The sequence below is a fragment of the Gadus morhua genome, chromosome 14 (assembly GCF_902167405.1).
Source record: "Gadus morhua chromosome 14, gadMor3.0, whole genome shotgun sequence".
Lineage (NCBI taxonomy): Eukaryota > Metazoa > Chordata > Actinopteri > Gadiformes > Gadidae > Gadus > Gadus morhua.
The window spans coordinates 20,557,734-20,577,472 of record NC_044061.1 but is presented as its reverse complement, the minus strand read 5'-3'; the positions used below and the strand labels follow the sequence as shown (position 1 = coordinate 20,577,472).

The 19,739-nt window shown below is 45.1% G+C and overlaps 2 protein-coding genes across 2 annotated transcripts; one reads left to right on the top strand and one right to left on the bottom strand.

Moving 5' to 3' along the window:
• Positions 1–621: 621 nt before the first annotated feature.
• On the top strand, positions 622–16,676 carry nnt2 (nicotinamide nucleotide transhydrogenase 2). Its single transcript, XM_030377354.1, has 22 exons — positions 622–810; positions 978–1,164; positions 2,084–2,313; positions 2,897–3,096; positions 3,396–3,483; positions 3,678–3,766; positions 4,386–4,573; positions 5,065–5,198; positions 5,680–5,871; positions 6,628–6,778; positions 7,862–8,023; positions 9,131–9,241; positions 9,638–9,783; positions 10,058–10,253; positions 11,151–11,384; positions 12,217–12,377; positions 12,676–12,855; positions 13,357–13,516; positions 14,631–14,712; positions 15,097–15,215; positions 15,582–15,697; positions 15,869–16,676. The coding sequence occupies exons 2-22, from the start codon at positions 1,029–1,031 to the stop codon at positions 16,013–16,015; spliced, it is 3,222 nt and encodes a 1,073-aa protein (XP_030233214.1). The 5' UTR covers positions 622–810; positions 978–1,028; the 3' UTR covers positions 16,016–16,676.
• Positions 16,323–19,733, bottom strand: dtwd1 (DTW motif tRNA-uridine aminocarboxypropyltransferase 1). The gene is made up of 5 exons (XM_030377355.1): positions 19,562–19,733; positions 18,170–18,472; positions 17,788–17,925; positions 17,159–17,426; positions 16,323–17,023 (listed from the first exon to the last, which is right to left on the bottom strand). Exons 2-5 carry the CDS (start codon positions 18,410–18,412, stop codon positions 16,794–16,796), a joined length of 879 nt encoding a protein of 292 aa, XP_030233215.1. The 5' UTR covers positions 18,413–18,472; positions 19,562–19,733; the 3' UTR covers positions 16,323–16,793.
• Positions 19,734–19,739: the final 6 nt, after the last annotated feature.

Here is a 19,739-nt window from a genome sequence, read left to right as displayed (position 1 = left end):
ATACATTTATCAAAAACGAACTATACGTTTAAAAAGCAATTTCAACCACCTATTCATGTACATTTTTGTCACTGATCAAAATCACAAAAAGGTGGAATCCCATGTCACTCTTGTGGTAGTCAAATAATGCTGCGATATCCTAGTCGACTGTTGTGAAGGTCATCCTTACAGGCAAACAGCAGGGCAGGCTTGATATCGGTCAGGTGATCTAGATGGAACACTTGTTGCATTCTGTGCAGGAAAAGTTTAGACTAGCATTGACTGACCCACCAAAAGTAGTAAGTATGAATGGATTTAAGAATTCATGAATGGATTAATGAAAGAATGGATGCCAAAATCTGTATGACACTACAGATTGATAGTGCTGTGTGTGTGTGTGTGTGTGTGTGTGTGTGTGTGTGTGTGTGTGTGTGTGTGTGTGTGTGTGTGTGTGTGGTGTGTGTGTGTGTGTGTGTGTGTGTGTGTGTGTGTGTGTGTGTGTGTGTGTGTGTGTGTTTGTGCGCGTGTGTGTGTGCGCGTGTTCGTGTTTGCGTGTGTGTGTGAGAGAGAAAGAAAGATTATGTTAAGCTTTGTCTAGGTCTAATGAATCCACAACTTTTAAACGGATCTCTCTCTGTTCTCCCACCCTTCTCCCCTCTAGGAAACAGTGGGCTGTCTTGGCACAGACTCAGAGCGCCGTCATATTCCAAGATCTCGCAGAACAAATTTGTCGTGTGTAATCAACCCTTGTGCCAGTATATGTGGCGTGTCCTGCAGAGCCGAAATGCCACTTGGCTGTCACTAGGTCCCAGCGACTGTCTGTGGGAGAGAGTGAGTGACTGTGTGTGTTGAGTAGCCTATAGATACAGATTTATTTATGTATGTGTGTGTGGATTAGCGGACTGAGTGGAAGGGATATAACGTCCTCGGTGCTCTGACGGTCTGTGTGTGTGTGTGTGTGTGTGTGTGTGTGTGTGTGTGTGTGCGTTTGTATTCAGAAGCCAGCGGGTTGACAGTGCTGAGCGTCTGCAGCAGGAACCCGGTCAGCCATGTCGAGGCTGGTGCGTTGCGTCTGCACCTCTTCTTCCACACTTCTCCAGCAAGGCGTCCGATGGAAAGTACCCTCGGGAGGAAGGAGGGCCTTCAGAACCTACCCTGCTCTGTGGGACCTCAAGGCCCCCCAAGGTAGGAGCCCGTCGTAACCTTCCAGCAGGCCTGTTAGAGGACAACCGTCCCGGTTTTTTCTCTTGAGCTGGCTTACGGTTCTCCTAGCTTTGACCGCTGCCTAGGAATCGAATTATTCATTTTAGGACAGGCCACTCCTTGCCAGACGAGTGGAACACTATTCACACTAGTTCTAGTTGAAGAAGCTAGCTCGCTAGAGGAAAAACAGGGCTACGTGTGGTCGCCTGCCATGCTTTGTGCGCCGCTGTCTCCAGCTGCTAACAAGTGAAAGCACAGGAGAGGTCAGATAAAGGTGACCATGGGTCTGGTGCCTCGGTTGTCGAGGTGGGTCCGACCTTAGGCGCCGCTCCAGAGTCTCAAGGTCATGCACTGGGAGCTGGTCACACCGAGGTCTGTGTGTTTTTTGTATATATGTTTTAACATTTTTACTTGTCCACCATGAGCACGCCTAGGAGGGTAGGCCTCTCTGCTAATGTAGGCTGGCTGGCAGCCCGCCAAGCGGCTGCTAATACTGTCTCTATGGCGGCGAGGTCAACATACCGTGTATGGACAGATATGTGTAATCAGAGACTGTGCCCATGCCTCAGTGCTACACATGCAGGGTCCCTGGGTAAAATGGAGAACATGTGGATAAAGTTATTCAGAGCTAAGTGTTGCCTGAAAGCTTGAATAATGTATACTGTTGTGGTGGAACACCACAGTTAAATTTGACAATCCCGAGAAGTTTTGAGTAGGAGTTATTTCTTTAAATCTCTGTTGATAACGCAAAGCCATGTTTGTCCTGTACACTTCTGCGTGTGTGTGTGTGTTTGTGTGTGTGTGTGTGTTTGTGTGTGTGTGTGTGTGTGTGTGTGTGTGTGTGTGTGTGTGTGTGTGTGTGTGTGTGTGTGTGTGTGTGTGTGTGTTCGTCTGACTTCAGGGGTCCTGTATAAGGAGCTGGTGGTGGGAGTTCCCAAAGAGACGTTCCACAATGAGCGGCGCGTGGCCCTGTCCCCCGCGGGGGTCCAGGCGTTGGTCAAGCAGGGCTTCAGGGTGCAGGTGGAGAGCGGGGCCGGGGAGGAGTCCCAGTTCTCTGACCTCCAGTACACCGAGGCCGGAGCCTCCATCACAGACACCCAGGGGGCCTTCGGCTCAGACCTGGTCCTCAAGGTTAGAGGGGCCCCGGCAACCTGACATTAGGGCTCAACCGATTTGGGGAAATAGTCAAACTGCTATCATTTCGACCCATATTGCGATTTAGTATTCCTTATGTTCTGTATAATTCACTAAACAAGCAATAAATCATTCTATAGAATGACCAACACATCGTTGGAAGCAGTCAACACATAAACTGCTATTTCCTTTAGACCAGAGCTATTGGTTGAGATGAATTGATGCATGAATTGAAAGTATAACTTTTATTCAAATCATTATTTAACTATTGAATTGTCAAAGAAAAATAAACACGAGACTCTAGTCAGTAGCCTTTGCGATTTGCAAATCACGTTCTATAACATTGCAATGTCGTTTTGAATTTGATTAATCGTTCAACTCTATCCGACATTCTTATGTGATCAGGGGCTGTGTGCCCTGCATGCTGCGCAAATCCTTTTTCCGACATTAATTATTAATATGTTAAATCAAACAATAAAAACGTTGAAAACTTTTCATGAGGCTTGAGACTTGAAATTAGAACGCAGACCCATGTAGGAAATGAAACGTTGCCTGTCTGCCTATCTGTGTAAAACCCCAGGTTCGTGCCCCTGGGATGACTGAGATCGATCTCCTGAAACCAAAGTCCACACTGGTGAGCTTCATCTATCCAGCTCAGAACCCTGAGCTGATGCAGAAGCTCTCAGAGAGACAGAGCAACGTGCTGGCCATGGACCAGGTGCCCAGGGTCACTATCGCACAGGGCTTCGACGCACTGAGCTCCATGGCCAACATCGCCGGGTAGGAAACAAAGCTGTGCTCCTCTTCTTCACTGAGTTTCATTCTGCAACTGTATCCCACTTCACGTCTCACAAGCCGAACCACTGTGCTCTTAATGTACCCCCAAGTAAATCCCCCACAGTTAACACATTGATGACATATCTCCCTTCAAAGCAATGTTAGTCTCTCGGGAAATATCTGAACCAGTGGGGAACATGCACTGAGTCGACACTGTCTTAAGCACACAGGAACAGCACACTCAATGGAACATTGCAGTGTGTATTGCAGTGTGTCTTTATGTGGCCTGTCTCTTCATTCAGATACAAGGCCGTTGTTCTGGCAGCCAACAACTTTGGCAGGTTCTTCACTGGCCAGATTACAGCAGCAGGCAAAGTACCCCCGGCCAAGGTAACTTTTCATTGGTTTTCATCCCAATATTTCATCCACATGTATTTGATCTATGCTGTGCTATATGCAATCCTAGTTTGATTATATTTATCCGTGCTATTATGTGGGAACTTCAGCCTCCCATATTCTGTTTTTCTCTTTATCGTACCACCTAGCTACAAAAGGTGTTGTTGTCCATTCTTTGGCTGTGCTAGGTCCTGGTTATCGGAGGTGGAGTGGCAGGTTTAGCAGCAGCCGGTGCCGCAAAGTCAATGGGCGCCATAGTTCGAGGATTCGACACCAGGTATTTAACGTCTAGTTTGGTATTTAACGTTCACACAAGTTCACTTCTGGCTCAGTGATCATCTGTGTTGCCTCATGAATGAAGATAATTGTAGAACCACTCTTATTAAAATCACCTTCTGAAAGATTCATCCACTCGTGCAAATATGTTTCCCTTCGGTAGAACATCTCCGAAACGAAACAGGAAGCAAGGCGTAACTCCGCCCCTTTTACCATTTGGTTTCCTGCCGCAGCTGTGGGCTGTTTGTCCTTTCAACCCGTTCTGCTATATCATAGTAGGATACTTATTATACTATTTTAAGATAATTTTTTGGAAGGTTTAATCCTTTTTAACGTAGAGTAAGACAGGACGGTATGGGAGAGATGGGAGAGATGGGAGAGAGCGGGAGGACATGCAGCATAGGGGCAGGAATCTAACCCCGGTCGTTGCGGTAAGGACCGGGCCTTAATGGTACGCACTCTACCCCGTGAACCCCCAGGGCGCCCCCCATAGTAGGTTACTTGACATGAGATTATCATCTTTGTGACTGAACTGAACTAGGTGGTTTATGAAGGTCAACAGTCGTGACATTGACATCCATGAACGAGACCCCAAAGATGACCCCCGTTGACCTTTGCAGACCGGCCGCTTTGGAGCAGTTCAAGTCGTTCGGGGCGGAGCCTCTGGAGGTACACATCCAGGAGTCTGGGGACGGCGTGGGGGGCTACGCCAAGGAGATGTCCAAGGAGTTCATCGACGCCGAGATGGCTCTGTTCGCAAAGCAGTGCAAAGAGGTGGACATTCTCATCAGCACGGCACTCATCCCAGGTCAGCTACCTCCTACCTGATGACCTGGCGTTTTGGTCCGACAGATGTCTGTTGTATTTCATGTATGAAAATAAAAAGTATTGTATCCACCACAGATCCATCAAAGGGCGATGCAAAATTATAAACACCTCGATATCAGCATTGACTGAGTTTTCGGTATTTGGTTGTGTCAAAAATCAATAGCTCAAAACACAAAACAATTATCAATATCATCCTCAGTCTTAATTTACAAAATACAACTTTTCATGTGGATTACAAAGCTAATGTAACTTTAGTCTGTTAATATAATGTGTTCATTATTAATAACGAATGGCTGCTTGCATCATTATTGCCTAATAGGATAGATGTATATCTCATCGGCTAGTTTGCTGCATTAAACAAACTTTGACTCAAAACATGATGATTCTGTTGTGTTCTCTTCAAAACCAACGTCTGACCGAATTGTACCTAGACGTCTGAACATGTCCTATGTGTCTCATGGAATGCTGCAGGGAAGCGCGCCCCCATCCTGATCAAGAAGGAGTTTGTGGAGTCCATGAAGGAGGGCTCTGTGGTGGTGGACATGGCTGCGGAGGCGGGGGGCAACATTGAGACCACCAAGCCTGGAGAGCTCTATGTTCACAAAGTATGCTGCCTGGCTGTGCTATCAACTGTGTTACACCTCATAAATGTGTTATAGGGCTGAACGATTTGGGGGAATAAACGCGATTAGATTATTTCCCGACCAATATTGCGATTGCGATTTAGTATGCGATTTTCATTTTAAAATTTCCTTACGCTCTGTATTATTCACTAAACAGGCAATAATCCTTCTATAGAATGACTGACACAACATTGGCAGCAGTCTACATATAAACTGCACTTTCATGCAGGCCTGTTCTATGTGTTGAGATTAATTGATGCATCCCCCCCCCCCACCCCCCAAATAAAGGGTTAGGGTCATTATGGTTTTCTTTATCGCAGCCTTTGCAATATGCATATCGCGTTCTTTTACATTGCGATGTCGGTTTGAATTTGATTAAGTTAATTCACTTAATTTAATTTACATTGTTAATTGACCTCTTGTGATAGTGTATATGTTGTATGGTTTCTTTTTCTTAAAACAGGGTGTGACACACATCGGCTTCACGGACCTTCCCAGCCGCATGCCAACACAGGCCAGCACCCTTTACTCCAACAACGTCCTGAAACTGCTCAAGGCCATCAGCCCGGACAAGGAGTACTTCCATTACGTACCCAAAGAGGAGTTTGACTATGGCACCGTGGACCATGTGATCCGCGGGACTCTTGTGATGCAGGTAGGCCTTTTACTATTGCTTGAAAAGCTTGGCCTGGGCAATATAATTATCACAATTGTTTTGGTCATTATTGAGTTATATCGATTCTTCAAACGATTATTTTTGAATTTGCAAACATGATGCATTTATTCAGCATTTCCAAAAAATCCTTAAAAAAATACACAAAATGAATAACATTTTTAAATCAAAAATACCGTACAAATATGTATTCAGCTGTTTCTATAAAACATCTGGTTAAAAAAAGAATAATCAAGCATCAAAAACATTTATAGTTTTTACTTGATTATTTTAGTTTGGCCAAATAAAAAATCGGAATCGTGATCAAACTTAGATTAATTGCATAGCACTGAGGTTAACTACCGCCATCTTGCTCTTGACCCTACTGTGAACAAATGATCACAATGTTATGACTTTTTCAAAACACTACTTTTCAGGAATTGGTTCTTTGAACCATTTTGTTTATATGCAGGGAAACATGGCAACCACAGCCATGTATATCAGTTTACTCGTTCTTAAACTAAGCATTATTCTGGGTTCTTAAAAAAAAGGGCTAATTGATGATGATGATTGATGATCGCTGTTTGTTTAGTGTAATCTCCTGTGTTAGTCTTTACTCTGCCCGTCCATCCCCATAGCCAAGCCCCTCGAGTTCTTCATGTCGCCTTCTCACGCACACAAGTGGAGAACCCCACTTCATCACGTTGCTATGCCTCTCACACACACACACCAGTTCTCCTCCCTTTGTTGTCTTCACAGGACGGCAAGAACATGTTCCCCTCCCCGTTGCCCAAGACCCTGCCCCCGCCCCCGGTCAGGCAGCAGACCGTGGCCGAGCTGAGGGCGGCGAAGGCTGCCGAGGTCTCTCCCTTCAGTCGCACCATGACCAACGCTGGCGTTTACACCACAGGTCAGATACCTACCGTAGACTCACCATGACAACGGGGCGTTTACACCACAGGTCAGATACCTACCGTAGACTCACCATGACCAACGCAGGCGTTTACACCACAGGTCAGATACCTACCGTAGACTCACCATGACAACGGGGGCGTTTACACCACAGGTCAGATACCTACCGTAGACTCACCATGACAACGGGGGCGTTTACACCACAGGTCAGATACCTACCGTAGACTCACCATGACCAACGCTGGCGTTTACACCACAGGTCAGATACCTACCGTAGACTCACCATGACAACGGGGGCGTTTACACCACAGGTCAGATACCTACCGTAGACTCACCATGACCAACGCAGGCGTTTACACCACAGGTCAGATACCGTAGCTCACCATGACCAATGGGGGTGTTTACACCACAGGTCAGATACCTACCGTAGGCTCTCCATGACAACGGGGGCATTTACACCACAGGTCAGATACCGTAGACTCACCATGACCAACGCGGGTGTTTACACCACAGCTCAGATGCCGTAGATTCAACATGACCAACGCGGGCGTTTACACAACAGGTCATATACTGTAGCCACTCTATTAGCGACGTGGGTCTTTACACCCCAGGTCAGATACTTTAGCCACTCTATTAGCAACGTGGGTCTTTACACCACAGGTCAGATATTGTAGCCACTCTATTAGCAACGAGCATCTTTAGACCAAAGGTCAGAAAGGGTATAGCTGCAACCATTGATTTTTTTTATATAACTATGACTAGGTGGCATATTTATTTACAGAAATGATCCGAAAGAGATCATCTATGCACTAACCTTGTAGTTTGTTGTTGCATCTTCTGTCTCGTGAAAAATTCCATTTTACAAAAATAAAATGTAAACTTTGCACTGACCTGCAAGTTCCACTGATGCGGTAGACATGTGAATACACATGGAGCAACTATTGCTTCTGGTTACTCGGTGCTGTGATTAAGGGGCTGCAACTGATGATTCATTGGACTATTGATTTGTCATTTCGTTTTTCTTGGAATTGATCTGTGGTCAAAGAATATTCCCGACGACATTGGGTTGTGTGCTACGCAGGTCTGTCCACCTGTCTGGCTCTCGGCATCGTGGCGCCCAACGCGGCCTTCACCCAGATGGTGACCACGTTCGGCCTGGCAGGCATCGTGGGATACCACACAGTGTGGGGCGTGACCCCTGCCCTGCACTCCCCGCTCATGTCCGTCACCAACGCCATCTCAGGTGAGGCTCAGAGGAACGCGGGCATCCATATTGTATCACTGTATGTTTATGGCTCAAAATCCCATAGGTTGATCACATTGGTGTCGATGGTTACTACCTCCAAGTTTCAGGTTAAAGAAGAAATCGTTTTCATCTTCAAATATTGTAGATGAAAACCGAATAGATTTAAACATTTCTGCTGCGTGATTCCTATTGAAGTCAAAAAAACATCGACCAGCCTTTGTTTCAGATGCCATCAGATCCCATTTATAGGCAGATGCATTATTGAAATGTGCATTCTCGTTTTCGGGGAGGTCTCAACATTCAATAACAATCACTTCATAACAACAGAATAGTGGAAGAAAACATACATCCAATTATTAATATGAAAACATACAAGAGAGATAACAAAGACAAACCACATAGATCACTCACAAAAAAGTTCAACCACAAGGTGGCCACAGTGGCATATGAAAGATTAAACAGTAGTACAAATGGATCGGCAAATACTATCTGGTGTGAACGTCAGGTATAAGCAGTAGGTAGAAACAGTGGATAGAAACAGTGGGTAGAAACAGTAGATATAAACAGTAGGTAGAAACAGTGCCAGCCTCATTGATAACCAGACCAGTCCATCTCAAAGTAAAACGCAGGGCATGCTTAAGCATATCAAGTGATGGAGATAATATCAATGAGTAAATTATTACCTATTGAAAAAATATGCCAGTGTTTTCTTAGCACAAGCGACAGATATATAAAGCTGAGCAGTGAGCCTAACTTGATCATTTGAGGTAAAAGGTACAATATACTATTGTAAATATGGTGGGTAATTGAAATTAATAAATTTAAAAAGAAGTTGAAGCCAGTGAATTTTTCTTCTCACATTTAGTGATGGTGCATCATACACTGTATGATGTAATAAGGGAGGAAAGGACACATTTGCAGAGTATATTATGTGCATCGTTCAGCAGAGCAAGGTGCGATTTGGTGGTCAAATGCTTGGGCAATATATAAAGAGTCGTATAGTATTGTAACGCAGTTACAATACGCTGGGACTACAGATACAAATTATAGAAGGACTACTATGTAATAAAATACATACTTCCCTGCTCTGCCTGTGGATCTCAGGACTGACGGCCGTTGGAGGTCTGGTCCTGATGGGGGGTGGTCTCACCCCCTCCAGCCTACCTGAGAGTCTGGCTCTGGGCGCCGCCTTCGTGTCCTCCATCAACATCGCTGGTCTGAACTCGCAACGCATACTTTAAACACTAAAGGGCTGATTATGGTTCTTCATCGACGCAACGCAAGGGGGTTTACGGATCCATTACGTCCTTGCCAACCATCTTTGCTTCCACAGCAAGGGCCTGAGATGCGGCACCTTGAAAAAGTGTTACCTTGCGTTGAAGTGACGCAGCAGCAAGGATTGGTCCGCTCACTAAAACCTGACGCACAACCAAGACAGGTTCAGCACTACGTCAAAGTGTCTGCGCAGTTCTTGCGTTGCGTCGACGTGGAACCATAATCAGCCCTTAAGAGGGATGAAAGCTTTGCCGTTTTTTTCCATATCGTAGCGTTCTTTCCCCATTCGTCTGCCTTGATCCCCTCAGATGATAATCTTGTACTGTGTGACTGTAGGTGGTTTCATGATCACCCAGAGGATGCTGGACATGTTCAAGCGGCCCACAGACCCACCTGAGTACAACTACCTGTACGCCCTGCCAGGCGCGGCCTTCATCGGGGGATACGGAGCCTCAGTGGCCGCTGGGTACAGCATTGAGCAGGTACCGGCCTGTTGAGCTACTCGCTAACCATTGGGCCTGAACATACATTCATCCTTTCATTCTTTCTTTCACACATTCGGTCTCTGAAGGATTTGACAAACTAATGTTCTTTCCTTCATTCATTCATTTATTCATTCAGTTTATGAATGATTTGATAAATTAATGATATTTCCCTCATCCATTCATCCATTCATTCATTTATTCAAGAGGCGCTGAGCGCATTACACATTGCTTATTGAGCGTTCCATTGATTTGTGTTGGGCCGTGGCTGTAGATGGTGTACCTGGGCTCTGGGATGTGCTGTGTGGGGGCGCTGGCCGGCCTGTCCGCCCAGCGCACCAGTCGCCTGGGGAATACCCTGGGCATGATGGGGGTAGCAGGTGGCATCGCTGCCACCTTAGGGTCCCTCCAGCCCTCCCCCGAACTGCTGTCTCAGATGTCTCTGGCGATGGCCACCGGTGGAACCCTGGGTACGTATAGATTAGGCTATGTGTGTCATCTTTAAGATATTCTGTCCTTTATAGGCCAATATTGATTGTACATAATATGATTATGTTATCTTCAATTGTGTGACTCAAATGTTTCTGAGACGCATTTGACATTTTGAGGTTATTGTTAAATAAGGTTTTTAAACGAAGGCAGGCACCAGCATCAGCGACTAGACGGTTTTTATTACCTAAAGTTTATATTCACAGTTCAATTCAACAATTGTTTCAATTGTTATCAATTAGAGTTTCCCCAAGCTGAACCGAGTTTTGGTTATCGTGGTTTTTTCAAAGCTCAACCTCGATTTTGTTTATAAGACCTCAAGATCAAGATAAATGTCTTTCACACTTTCAACTTTTTTCTTGATAATTTTGTGGGCCTTTGAAGAATGGGCAAACTTAACAAAGCGCTACATAACAAACCATCAATCATCCTGTCGAGGCTAGAGTGGATATCTTTCATGTCTGCACTTTCTGTGCATTTTAAGTCCATATGATCAAATGTATTGCAATGCAAGCATGCCAAAGCATTGTGAGTATTTGTAGTGTGAAATTGGTAATCCGATCCTTTTCGAGAGAACAACTATTTCCCTTTCTTCCAGTGCGTGACTCCAGCCTGTCTTATTTTTTGAAGCTAATGAGCGATTTATAAAGTAACCCAAAACAGGTGTCGGGATTCACAAGAATTATTGTAGCCTTAGATACTCCAGTCAACACGCTTGACAGAATTTACGGCTGATCCGTGATTCAATGGACAGAGACAGGGTTACACTCACGTGCGTATACATACAGATAAAAAACGGTGTCCACTACAAAGGACCCCGTGCCTAGCCACGCTCGCTCTCCATATTTCACAGCATGACGTGTGTGTGTCTTCCCCAGGTCTGACCATTGCCAAACGCATCGAGATCACAGACCTGCCGCAACTCGTGGCCGCCTTCCACAGTCTGGTCGGTCTGGCGGCTGTCCTCACCTGCGTGGCAGAGTACATGATCGAGTTCCCCCATCTGGACACCCACCCGGCCGCCAACATGGTCAAGACCGTGGCCTACCTGGGCACCTACATCGGAGGAGTCACCTTCAGTGGATCGCTAGTGGCCTACGGGAAGCTTCAAGGTGAAGTGTAGTGTACATACGCTCGGTGTGTACATTGCGATGATACAATGATGGGCTTGTTTGAATGTAAACACCGTGTGATGGTATATAAGTGAACAAATATCCTCATAAACACACTAAGACTTGGGCCCTCTGGCCCTGATTACGGTCTTTCATCTACTCAAAGCTAAAGATCCGTTGGTAATTCCTGTCCTGATTGTGCATGTGTGTATGTATGTATGTGTGTGTGTGTGTGTGTGTGTGTGTGCGTGTGTGTTTGTGTGTGTGTTCGTGTGCGGGTGTGTGTGTGTGCGCGTTGCTTGCGTCATCCTGGCATCCTGCACACACTCATTCATTCATCCAATGATAAGGAGGAACACATGACAATCATTGTGAGAGCGCTGGCTTGGTGGCTGGATTCCCCTGGATCTGTGGTGGGGACAAACGTTTAGATGGCTGATATAAGGGCCAGAGTGTGGATTCTAAAGGAAGCTTGTCTTTTCTCCCAGAAACTTGCCGCTATGACAGGTTTAATCTTGTCAAGTGGCAGCCCCTAAGATCCTCAAGACTATCCGAACCTCTCCATTCGTCTTAATATTACCCGTAATCTTCATGTCAATAGCTGGAGCAATGATACATTCAGGTCTTATCTCAGTCTAGCATAGCATCAATCACAGCTTAGGCAAAGGACGTTTCTTAAATGAGTGCCAGGTGAGATAGTGCGTCAGTGATCGGCTCGCCAAAGCCAACAAATAAAAAATAAAGAGTAGTTGCAGTAGCCGGTGTTCTGAAGGATGGTGCTGTTCCAATGGTGGTTTATATATGCCTGTTTGTGTGTGTTCTGTGTTGCTAGGCGTCCTGAACTCTGCGCCCCTGCTGTTGCCCGGCCGACACATGATGAACGCGAGTCTGATGGCGGCCTCCATTGGCGGCATGATCCCCTTCATGCTGAGCTCCAGCTACGCCACCGGGATGGGCTGCCTGGTGGGGGTGTCCGGCCTCTCCACCGTCATGGTACCTACCCCGGCCCGACGCGCATCCCACTGTCAACCTTGCGGTAACCGCAAGGTTGCTAGTTCGATCCCCGGCTCCTCCTAGCTGAGTGTTGAGGTGTCCCTGAGCAAGACACTTAACCCTAACTGCTCCCGACGAGCTGGCTGTCACTTTGCATGGCTTACTCCGCCGTCGGTGTGTGAATGTGTGTATGAATGGGAGAATGTCAGGCAATATATTGTGAAGCGCATTGGATAAAAGCGCTATATAAATGCAGTCGGTTTACTACACACCAATCGGTTTGCTCTGTCCTCCCCAGGGTGTGACGCTCACCGCGGCCATCGGGGGCGCCGACATGCCGGTGGTCATCACCGTGCTGAACAGCTACTCTGGCTGGGCCCTGTGCGCCGAGGGCTTCCTGTTGGAGAATAATCTCATGACCATCGTGGGCGCTCTGATTGGCTCGTCCGGCGCCATCCTCTCTTACATCATGTGTGTGGTCAGTAGACATGCAACAATCATCATCATCACAATTGGGATGGGCGATTAATCGAATTTTGATAACGATTTAGATTTTTGCGTCAAAAGATCTCCAAACCTTTATAATCGAGAAAGGATTATAATTTTTAAGTAAGTATTAAGTGTATTTATTTTACTCTTGAAATGTTTTATAGAAATCGCAGAGCAGCTGGATACATATTTGTACATTTTTTTCTATTTGAACATTTTCTATTTGAACATTTTGCGCATTGTTTTAAGGCGAAATTTCAAAGTTCTCAGTATCAAAGTGTGTTTTTGGAGAGAAATTATGAATAAATGCATCCGGTTTTCAAACTCATAAATAATCGTTTTAATAATCTTGACCAATATAATCGTGATTATGATTTTTTTCCATAATCGAGCAGCCCTATATCACAATCATTTCTTCTTAACTGTATTTTTGGAAAGAGAATAAAGCATGTCAATAGTAACCCTTGTGTTTGTCTCCATCCTGCCCCAGGCCATGAACCGATCCCTGCCTAACGTGATCCTGGGCGGTTACGGGACCACCTCCACAGCGGGCGGGAAGCCCATGGAGATCGTGGGCACCCACACTGAGGTCAACGTAGACCAGTCTATTGAGATGATCAAAGAAGCCAGCAGTATCATCATTACACCAGGTGCATATATACTATGGGTATGCTGCGGGTGGGGTGTGAGCTGTAGTAGTAGTAGTAGTAGAGGTAGTAGTGGTAGTAGTGGTAGTGGTAGTAGTAGTGTTAGTATTGGTTGTTGTAGTAGTAGTGTGTTTGTTTGGAAAAGAATCAAAGCGATGTTAGAGGGAGTAGGCTGTTGTTGTAGGCCTAGTTATCACTAGGTGCAGGCAACAGGACCGAGTTGAATGGCTCCTCGCCTGGGACACAGCCAGGCTTGCGGGACCGACGTGTGGAAAGGAAGCATGACTCGTCAGAAAGGTTGAGACTGGAACACACCTGGACTGTCAAGACCTCTTCTTCCTCTCCTCCTCCTTCTTCTTCTTTATGAAGCACAGGGCGTGCACCGAAGGCCTCCTCTGTCTTCCAGATGCTGCCTTTAATGTCATCCTCAATAAGATTCAACCGTCTGCCTCGGCTTGAAAAGCTTTGAACCACAGACGGGCTGATTGCCTTTGCTGCTGCTGCTGGGCCAAATATGACAGAGCAAGGGAAGGGCTAGGCAGCAGCAGTAGAGAGAGCACTCTGAGAGAGCCATGTTGATGGGCACACCGGAACAACATCACAGAGCCATCAGATTCCACAATAACACGTGTGATTAGGAAGGGGCGGATGTGACAGAGGTTTTCATCGAACCCCATTAGAGGGAAGCCACACACACACACACACGCAGAGATGTGTCGATAAAGGTTCCCATGAAGATATTTTTCTTTTAAGTTCGATTGTAAGGAAAGACAGTCGGATGAAACAACTGAGTTCAAGTTTTTAACCTTTGATCCATACTAATAATTATTTATTTACAAATATACCTAAATGTGTGTGTATATATATGTTTATGGGTTTGTATCAATATAGATATATAAATATATGTATTTATGTAGAAATTCATAATAATGCCATTTGAATATATTGATTGCAGCATGACGTATAATACCTTTATTGTATATATTCAGTTAGTATATTACTGAAGCAAGATTACTATCCTAACTGTGTGTGTGTGTGTGTGTGTGTGTGTGTGTGTGTGTGTGTGTGTGTGTGTGTGTGTGTGTGTGTGTGTGTGGGTGTGGGTGTGTGTGTGTAGGTTGGGGTCTGTGTGCCGCTAAAGCTCAGTACCCCATTGCAGACATGGTGAAGATGTTGTTGGAGCAGGGAAAGACCGTAAGGTACATTTAAAAAAACATTTGATACCTGTCCAGTTGATTATGGAAATTTGAAGGGTACTTGTAACGTTCCTTTTTCCCCCAATTACCCTTTCCTGCTGTGACACGCTACATGAGACTTCACAATACACACTGATTATCTCAGGAATGGTCTAAATCTATAGGGTCTGATCTGATTAAAGTTAAACAGATCGGTGCTTTCACCTTTCACTCCATACTTGAGTAAAAACATAAATGTCTCAGGACAGCCCACCCCTGACTGTCTATACGTATAAAATCTGAGAATGACACGCATGTGTTCTGACAGGGTGCAAAAGGCTGAAACATTGATCAAAAGCGTTTGTCAATCGGTGGTTCACCAGACTCTGTCTCCTTTTGCTGTATTAGGTTTGGGATCCACCCGGTCGCTGGCCGCATGCCTGGCCAGCTGAACGTCCTCCTGGCTGAGGCTGGTGTTCCCTATGACGTAGTCCTGGAGATGGACGAGCTCAATGAAGACTTTGCTCGTACGAAACACAACAAACAAACCCACAGAAGACAATATATCCAAGCACGCATTTGAGACAGAGAAAACAATGACAAGCAGGGGGGGGGCTGATATCTTTAAATTTGCTTATGGGCAACAAGAAACCACAGCTCATTTTGGCAGGGTCCGATGTTTGATTGTGTGTGTTGTTGTCTGGCTGTGGCACGCATGTGGCAGCAACAGACTGTTTTGATAGTAGACAGGCGTGCGGTCTGAAACACATGGATCTGTTTATAAGCGATAATTGTAGTGTAGGGGGAACCCGGTTTCATCGGTAGGCCTACGTGCACACCACACGGTCCCAGGCTCCAACATGTTTGTGTGTGTGTCTCCCCTTCTCACACAGACACTGATCTCACGCTGGTCATTGGTGCTAATGACACAGTGAACTCTGCTGCACAAGAAGATCCCAACTCCATCATCGCTGGTATGCCAGTGCTGGAGGTGTGGAAGTCCAAGCAGGTAGAGATAGCACACCTTCTAACCACATTCCATGTTTACCGCAGCATTCACATGTTCCACTGCGCTTTATTGTTGGGTCATGTCATGAGTGCTATTCTCTTCATTAGGTTTAACGCTCCTTTTATGTTACACTTCATAAAAGGGATGACACCTTTCTGTTTTCCTCACCAGGTGATCGTGATGAAGCGTACTCTGGGAGTGGGTTACGCTGCAGTGGACAATCCCATCTTTTACAAACCAAACACATGCATGCTGCTGGGAGATGCGAAAAAGACATGCGACAGCCTTCAGACCAAGATCAGAGAGGCCTATTATTAGTGATCCCTTGTTAGTGAATTGTTATGCAATTTTCTTAAATCCACTATATTGAAAACGTAATCTCCCTGGTGTAGAAATGAGGATTATGCATTTTATAACACTGCAGCTTGATGGACATATCTTTGGTTAATTAGATTTTGTTATGAGGGTGATTTCTTTGAGGGTGTATTGGACCCTAAGTAAAGCATGCCTTTGTGCATGTCAGTCTGTACTCGACTAGGGACTAGAGTGCCTGAACTGACTTGAGAACTCACTGTACTTTGATTTTCACGTGAAACTGAAACGTACACAAAATGAGAAAGAAATATAACCTAAAAGAATGCATTGTCTTTATTTGAACTAAATGGAAAATAAACTGGCCATATATTTATGAAGGGTTAGGCCACTGTATATTTAAATAGCTCATAAATCATTAATGTCCTTTAAAATATGCAATGATTCTACATTTGCCTCGTTTCCTAACAGCTCGATATTTCTTAGCTGCTAGTTACCTTGTTTGGTTTCATATCCACTGTTATTGGTTTGATTTGGCTCTCAAATCGGACAGGCTTTTATGTTCAATCCTTTACAATCTGATGCATGGGTGTCACAGCAAATCCTACCAATGATAGACTGACGATTTAATAAATTGGCACTTACAAAATAAAATAAGTTAAGTCGCTCATGACCAAAAGGGACAATGATTTACTTACAATATCAAACTGTCTTGCAATCTGTAAATAGACCCTTCTATAATGTCCACTGTTGAGTTTTCTTATCTCTTTTCTCATTGAACTTCTCAGTCTCTTCCCGCGGCTGTTTTGGCACTGTTGACGAGTGTGTGCAGGTAGGCGTAGAAGAACAGGAGGTTGTCGTATTCCCCGCTGTACTCCTGAGCAAGGCACTGCTCGTGGTAGTCTTTGAGAAAGAAGTAGATGGCCTCAATGGTGGCCAGGTAGCTCTCCGGTTTGCCCTTCTGGTGGCGCCAGAAACACGTCTTCCTGGACTTCAGCTCTACCCGGGGCAGGCCTTAGGGGTGAGAAACACAGCAGCGTGTGTCAGCCTGCATGCCCACATCAACATCGCGTGAGCTGATGCTACACAGCCTACCCTGTGCTGACTGCCAGTGCACATCTCACAAATGCCAACATCTCCAACAATTACCTCGCAGCCTCTCGTCTGTGACGATCTTGTTGGTCTGGTTCCATGTGCTGTCGATGACAACCACCCTCTTGAGGGGACACGCCCTTGGCTCCGAGGCCGTGGCCCCATTTGGGGCCGCCGACCCTGGGTCATGGGCATCGTGTGTGGGCCCTTGCGTCTCCTCAGTTTTAGCCCTTTTCGGGGATGGCTCACAATCCAAGCTGTCCCTCAAATGCTGCACCAAGTCCTGCATTGAGACTGACCCTGGCCCTGGAAAAACCAAAACAACCTAGAGAGAAGACATACGATGGAAAGGCAGGCTAAAACTATTTGAAACAGACACACGGTATAGTCTGTAATGTTAAGTACTTCGATATGTGGAAAGTTAGCATATGAACACATTTAAAACCCACTGAACCTAGAAACAATTATGAGAAGGATAACCACAGTTACAGGGAAAACATTTCACATTAATAACAAGATACCAAGTTGCAGATATTACAAACGTATTTAGAACAGAGGGAAACAAACCCTAAAGCTTTATGAATTCCATGGAATTTAATTGCAATGAATGTTACACTCCTGCCAGTCTCCTTCACATGCACTTAGACCCGGGAGTCAGTCTATGAGGAGTAAAGAGTTATGCCCACCTGGTCGGTTTCAAAGTCAGGGATGCAGGGGTAGGTGTATATGTTGACATCATCGGGGGCCAGTATCTTGGCGTGTATGGCGGTGCTCTTGCCATCCGTTTCATTGGGGTGCTTGATGATGTCTATCTTCACTGGAAGCTTAATAACACATGGTAACAATCTAGTCAAGCTTATGACATAAATATGTCATAATTGATCTTATGTAATAATAAGTAAAATAACAGAAATGTGGTCAAAATAACAGCTTTTTCCAAAATTCAATGATAACAGGTTGCTTTATGAAAATAAAACGGTTGTAAACCCAGACAAAGTGTACTCCTTGATGCCAATGAGCATATCGTATACAGAGGAACAATCAAGTCAACCCTAAACTTCTACTGACCTTGATGGAGGGGATTTCTTGCTGGCTGACACCCACTAATGAGTAGCATGTGTAGCAAAAGAACATTCGTGATCTCCCACATTTGGCGCATTTTAACCTGCCGCACTGCTGCGCTTTCTCCAGTACAGCGTGCGATGCCAATTTTAATCCATGTAGAGGTTGCACGGCAGGCTTGTGTGTTATAGAGGAGTCACTAGAGGGTTGCTTCAGATAGAGGGGCTTGTCTTGGTCCAAACAGCTCATGGTTTGGTTTAGAAGCCCTTGTCTGACCGTGTTATGATGTGAGGATGTCAACACCGATAGCTGGAATAAAATGGTGCAATATAGACAACATTAAGGATAGCAAATAAACGACATTAAGGAAAGATTCCAATACACATTGCTTCCCACACAGCCTTCTCTCCGCCTCTCAGTTAAAATGTTAGAATACCATGTGATGATTTTCTGATTGCAATCAAGACAAATGGTTGGGTTGAGCAAATCGTTTATAATAAAGGTAAATTGACTAAATACTTATAAAGAGCTGTATATAAACTCATTGATCACTTTACAAAACACGACACGGATGACAATGAAGGGAAAATATTCCTTCTTCTCTGCAACCGATGCATCGCACTCAGGAGCTTCTTTCAGTCAAAGTAAACCCTTTTATCACTTTAGTCCGGACTCGGTTCGCTTGCGGTAGGTTATCATTATGATAAATAGATTACGCTGAAGCCCCATGTTTACAAAATTACGGAGCAACATAAATTTCGTTAAGTGGAATTTTCCAAAACAACCTATTTAACGCCTTTCACTGTCAGCCATCTATATAATGCCAATAGCAGTCATTTCATTGGCATTATTATCTATGGACCTCTCCCTGATAACCTCATAACTCTGGGTTTTCCATTGTGCCACCTGAACTCCTTATGAACATGAACACACATCGCTATGGATTCACACAACGTCCCCACCGTGGATGGCTGGGGACGAAAGTAAAGTAGTATTTTAAAGACTGATAAAAGTCCAATAGCTTATATGAAAGTACCCACTCTTTTCACGCTATTCGTAATTTTCATGTGTTGTTACGCAGCCTAACAACAGAGTGCGTTCATTACTATGACACAACCATGGATACAGTGGGCACTACTTTCAGATAACTATTTAGACATGGGAGATCAATGATTAAAAGCCAAGTCTATGTTCGTCCCCAACCATCCACGGCAATCAAAGAGTCACTGCTTAGCGACGCGTGTTCGTTCATCTTCACACGGGGCAAAGGAGGCACTTATGTAGGCTAAGAACACACTTTAGCGGAACTAACGTTACATAACCTGACCGGAGACTAAGAACAAACTGTGGACACATTCACGTCTACAGACCGAAAATATATGAAATGCCTTTACTCACACTGTTATCGACATGGAAATGTTATCAATGCTTTGGTCAATGAAACGTTGCTGAGAAGTTAGCATATGTACAATCGTTGACCTGGATGCTGTACGTAAACATCGGATGCGTCCACGTGCGTCTTCCGCTACTCCGGAAGTCTCTCCTCTTTTGGTGGCCGCCATTGGTTGGCAACCGT

Bases quoted from the DNA above. Each gene is read 5' to 3' on its own strand.
- nnt2 (XM_030377354.1), top strand. From the start codon at position 1,029: ATGTCGAGGCTGGTGCGTTGCGTCTGCACCTCTTCTTCCACACTTCTC. The intron at 8,024-9,130 runs GTGAGGCTCAGA...TGTGGATCTCAG, and splicing joins CGTCACCAACGCCATCTCAG to GACTGACGGCCGTTGGAGGT. The intron at 11,385-12,216 runs GTGAAGTGTAGT...CTGTGTTGCTAG, and splicing joins GGCCTACGGGAAGCTTCAAG to GCGTCCTGAACTCTGCGCCC.
- dtwd1 (XM_030377355.1), bottom strand. From the start codon at position 18,412: ATGAGCTGTTTGGACCAAGACAAGCCCCTCTATCTGAAGCAACCCTCT. The intron at 17,926-18,169 runs GTCAGTAGAAGT...TGTGTTATTAAG, and splicing joins AAGAAATCCCCTCCATCAAG to CTTCCAGTGAAGATAGACAT. The intron at 17,024-17,158 runs GTAATTGTTGGA...CTCACCCCTAAG, and splicing joins CACAGACGAGAGGCTGCGAG to GCCTGCCCCGGGTAGAGCTG.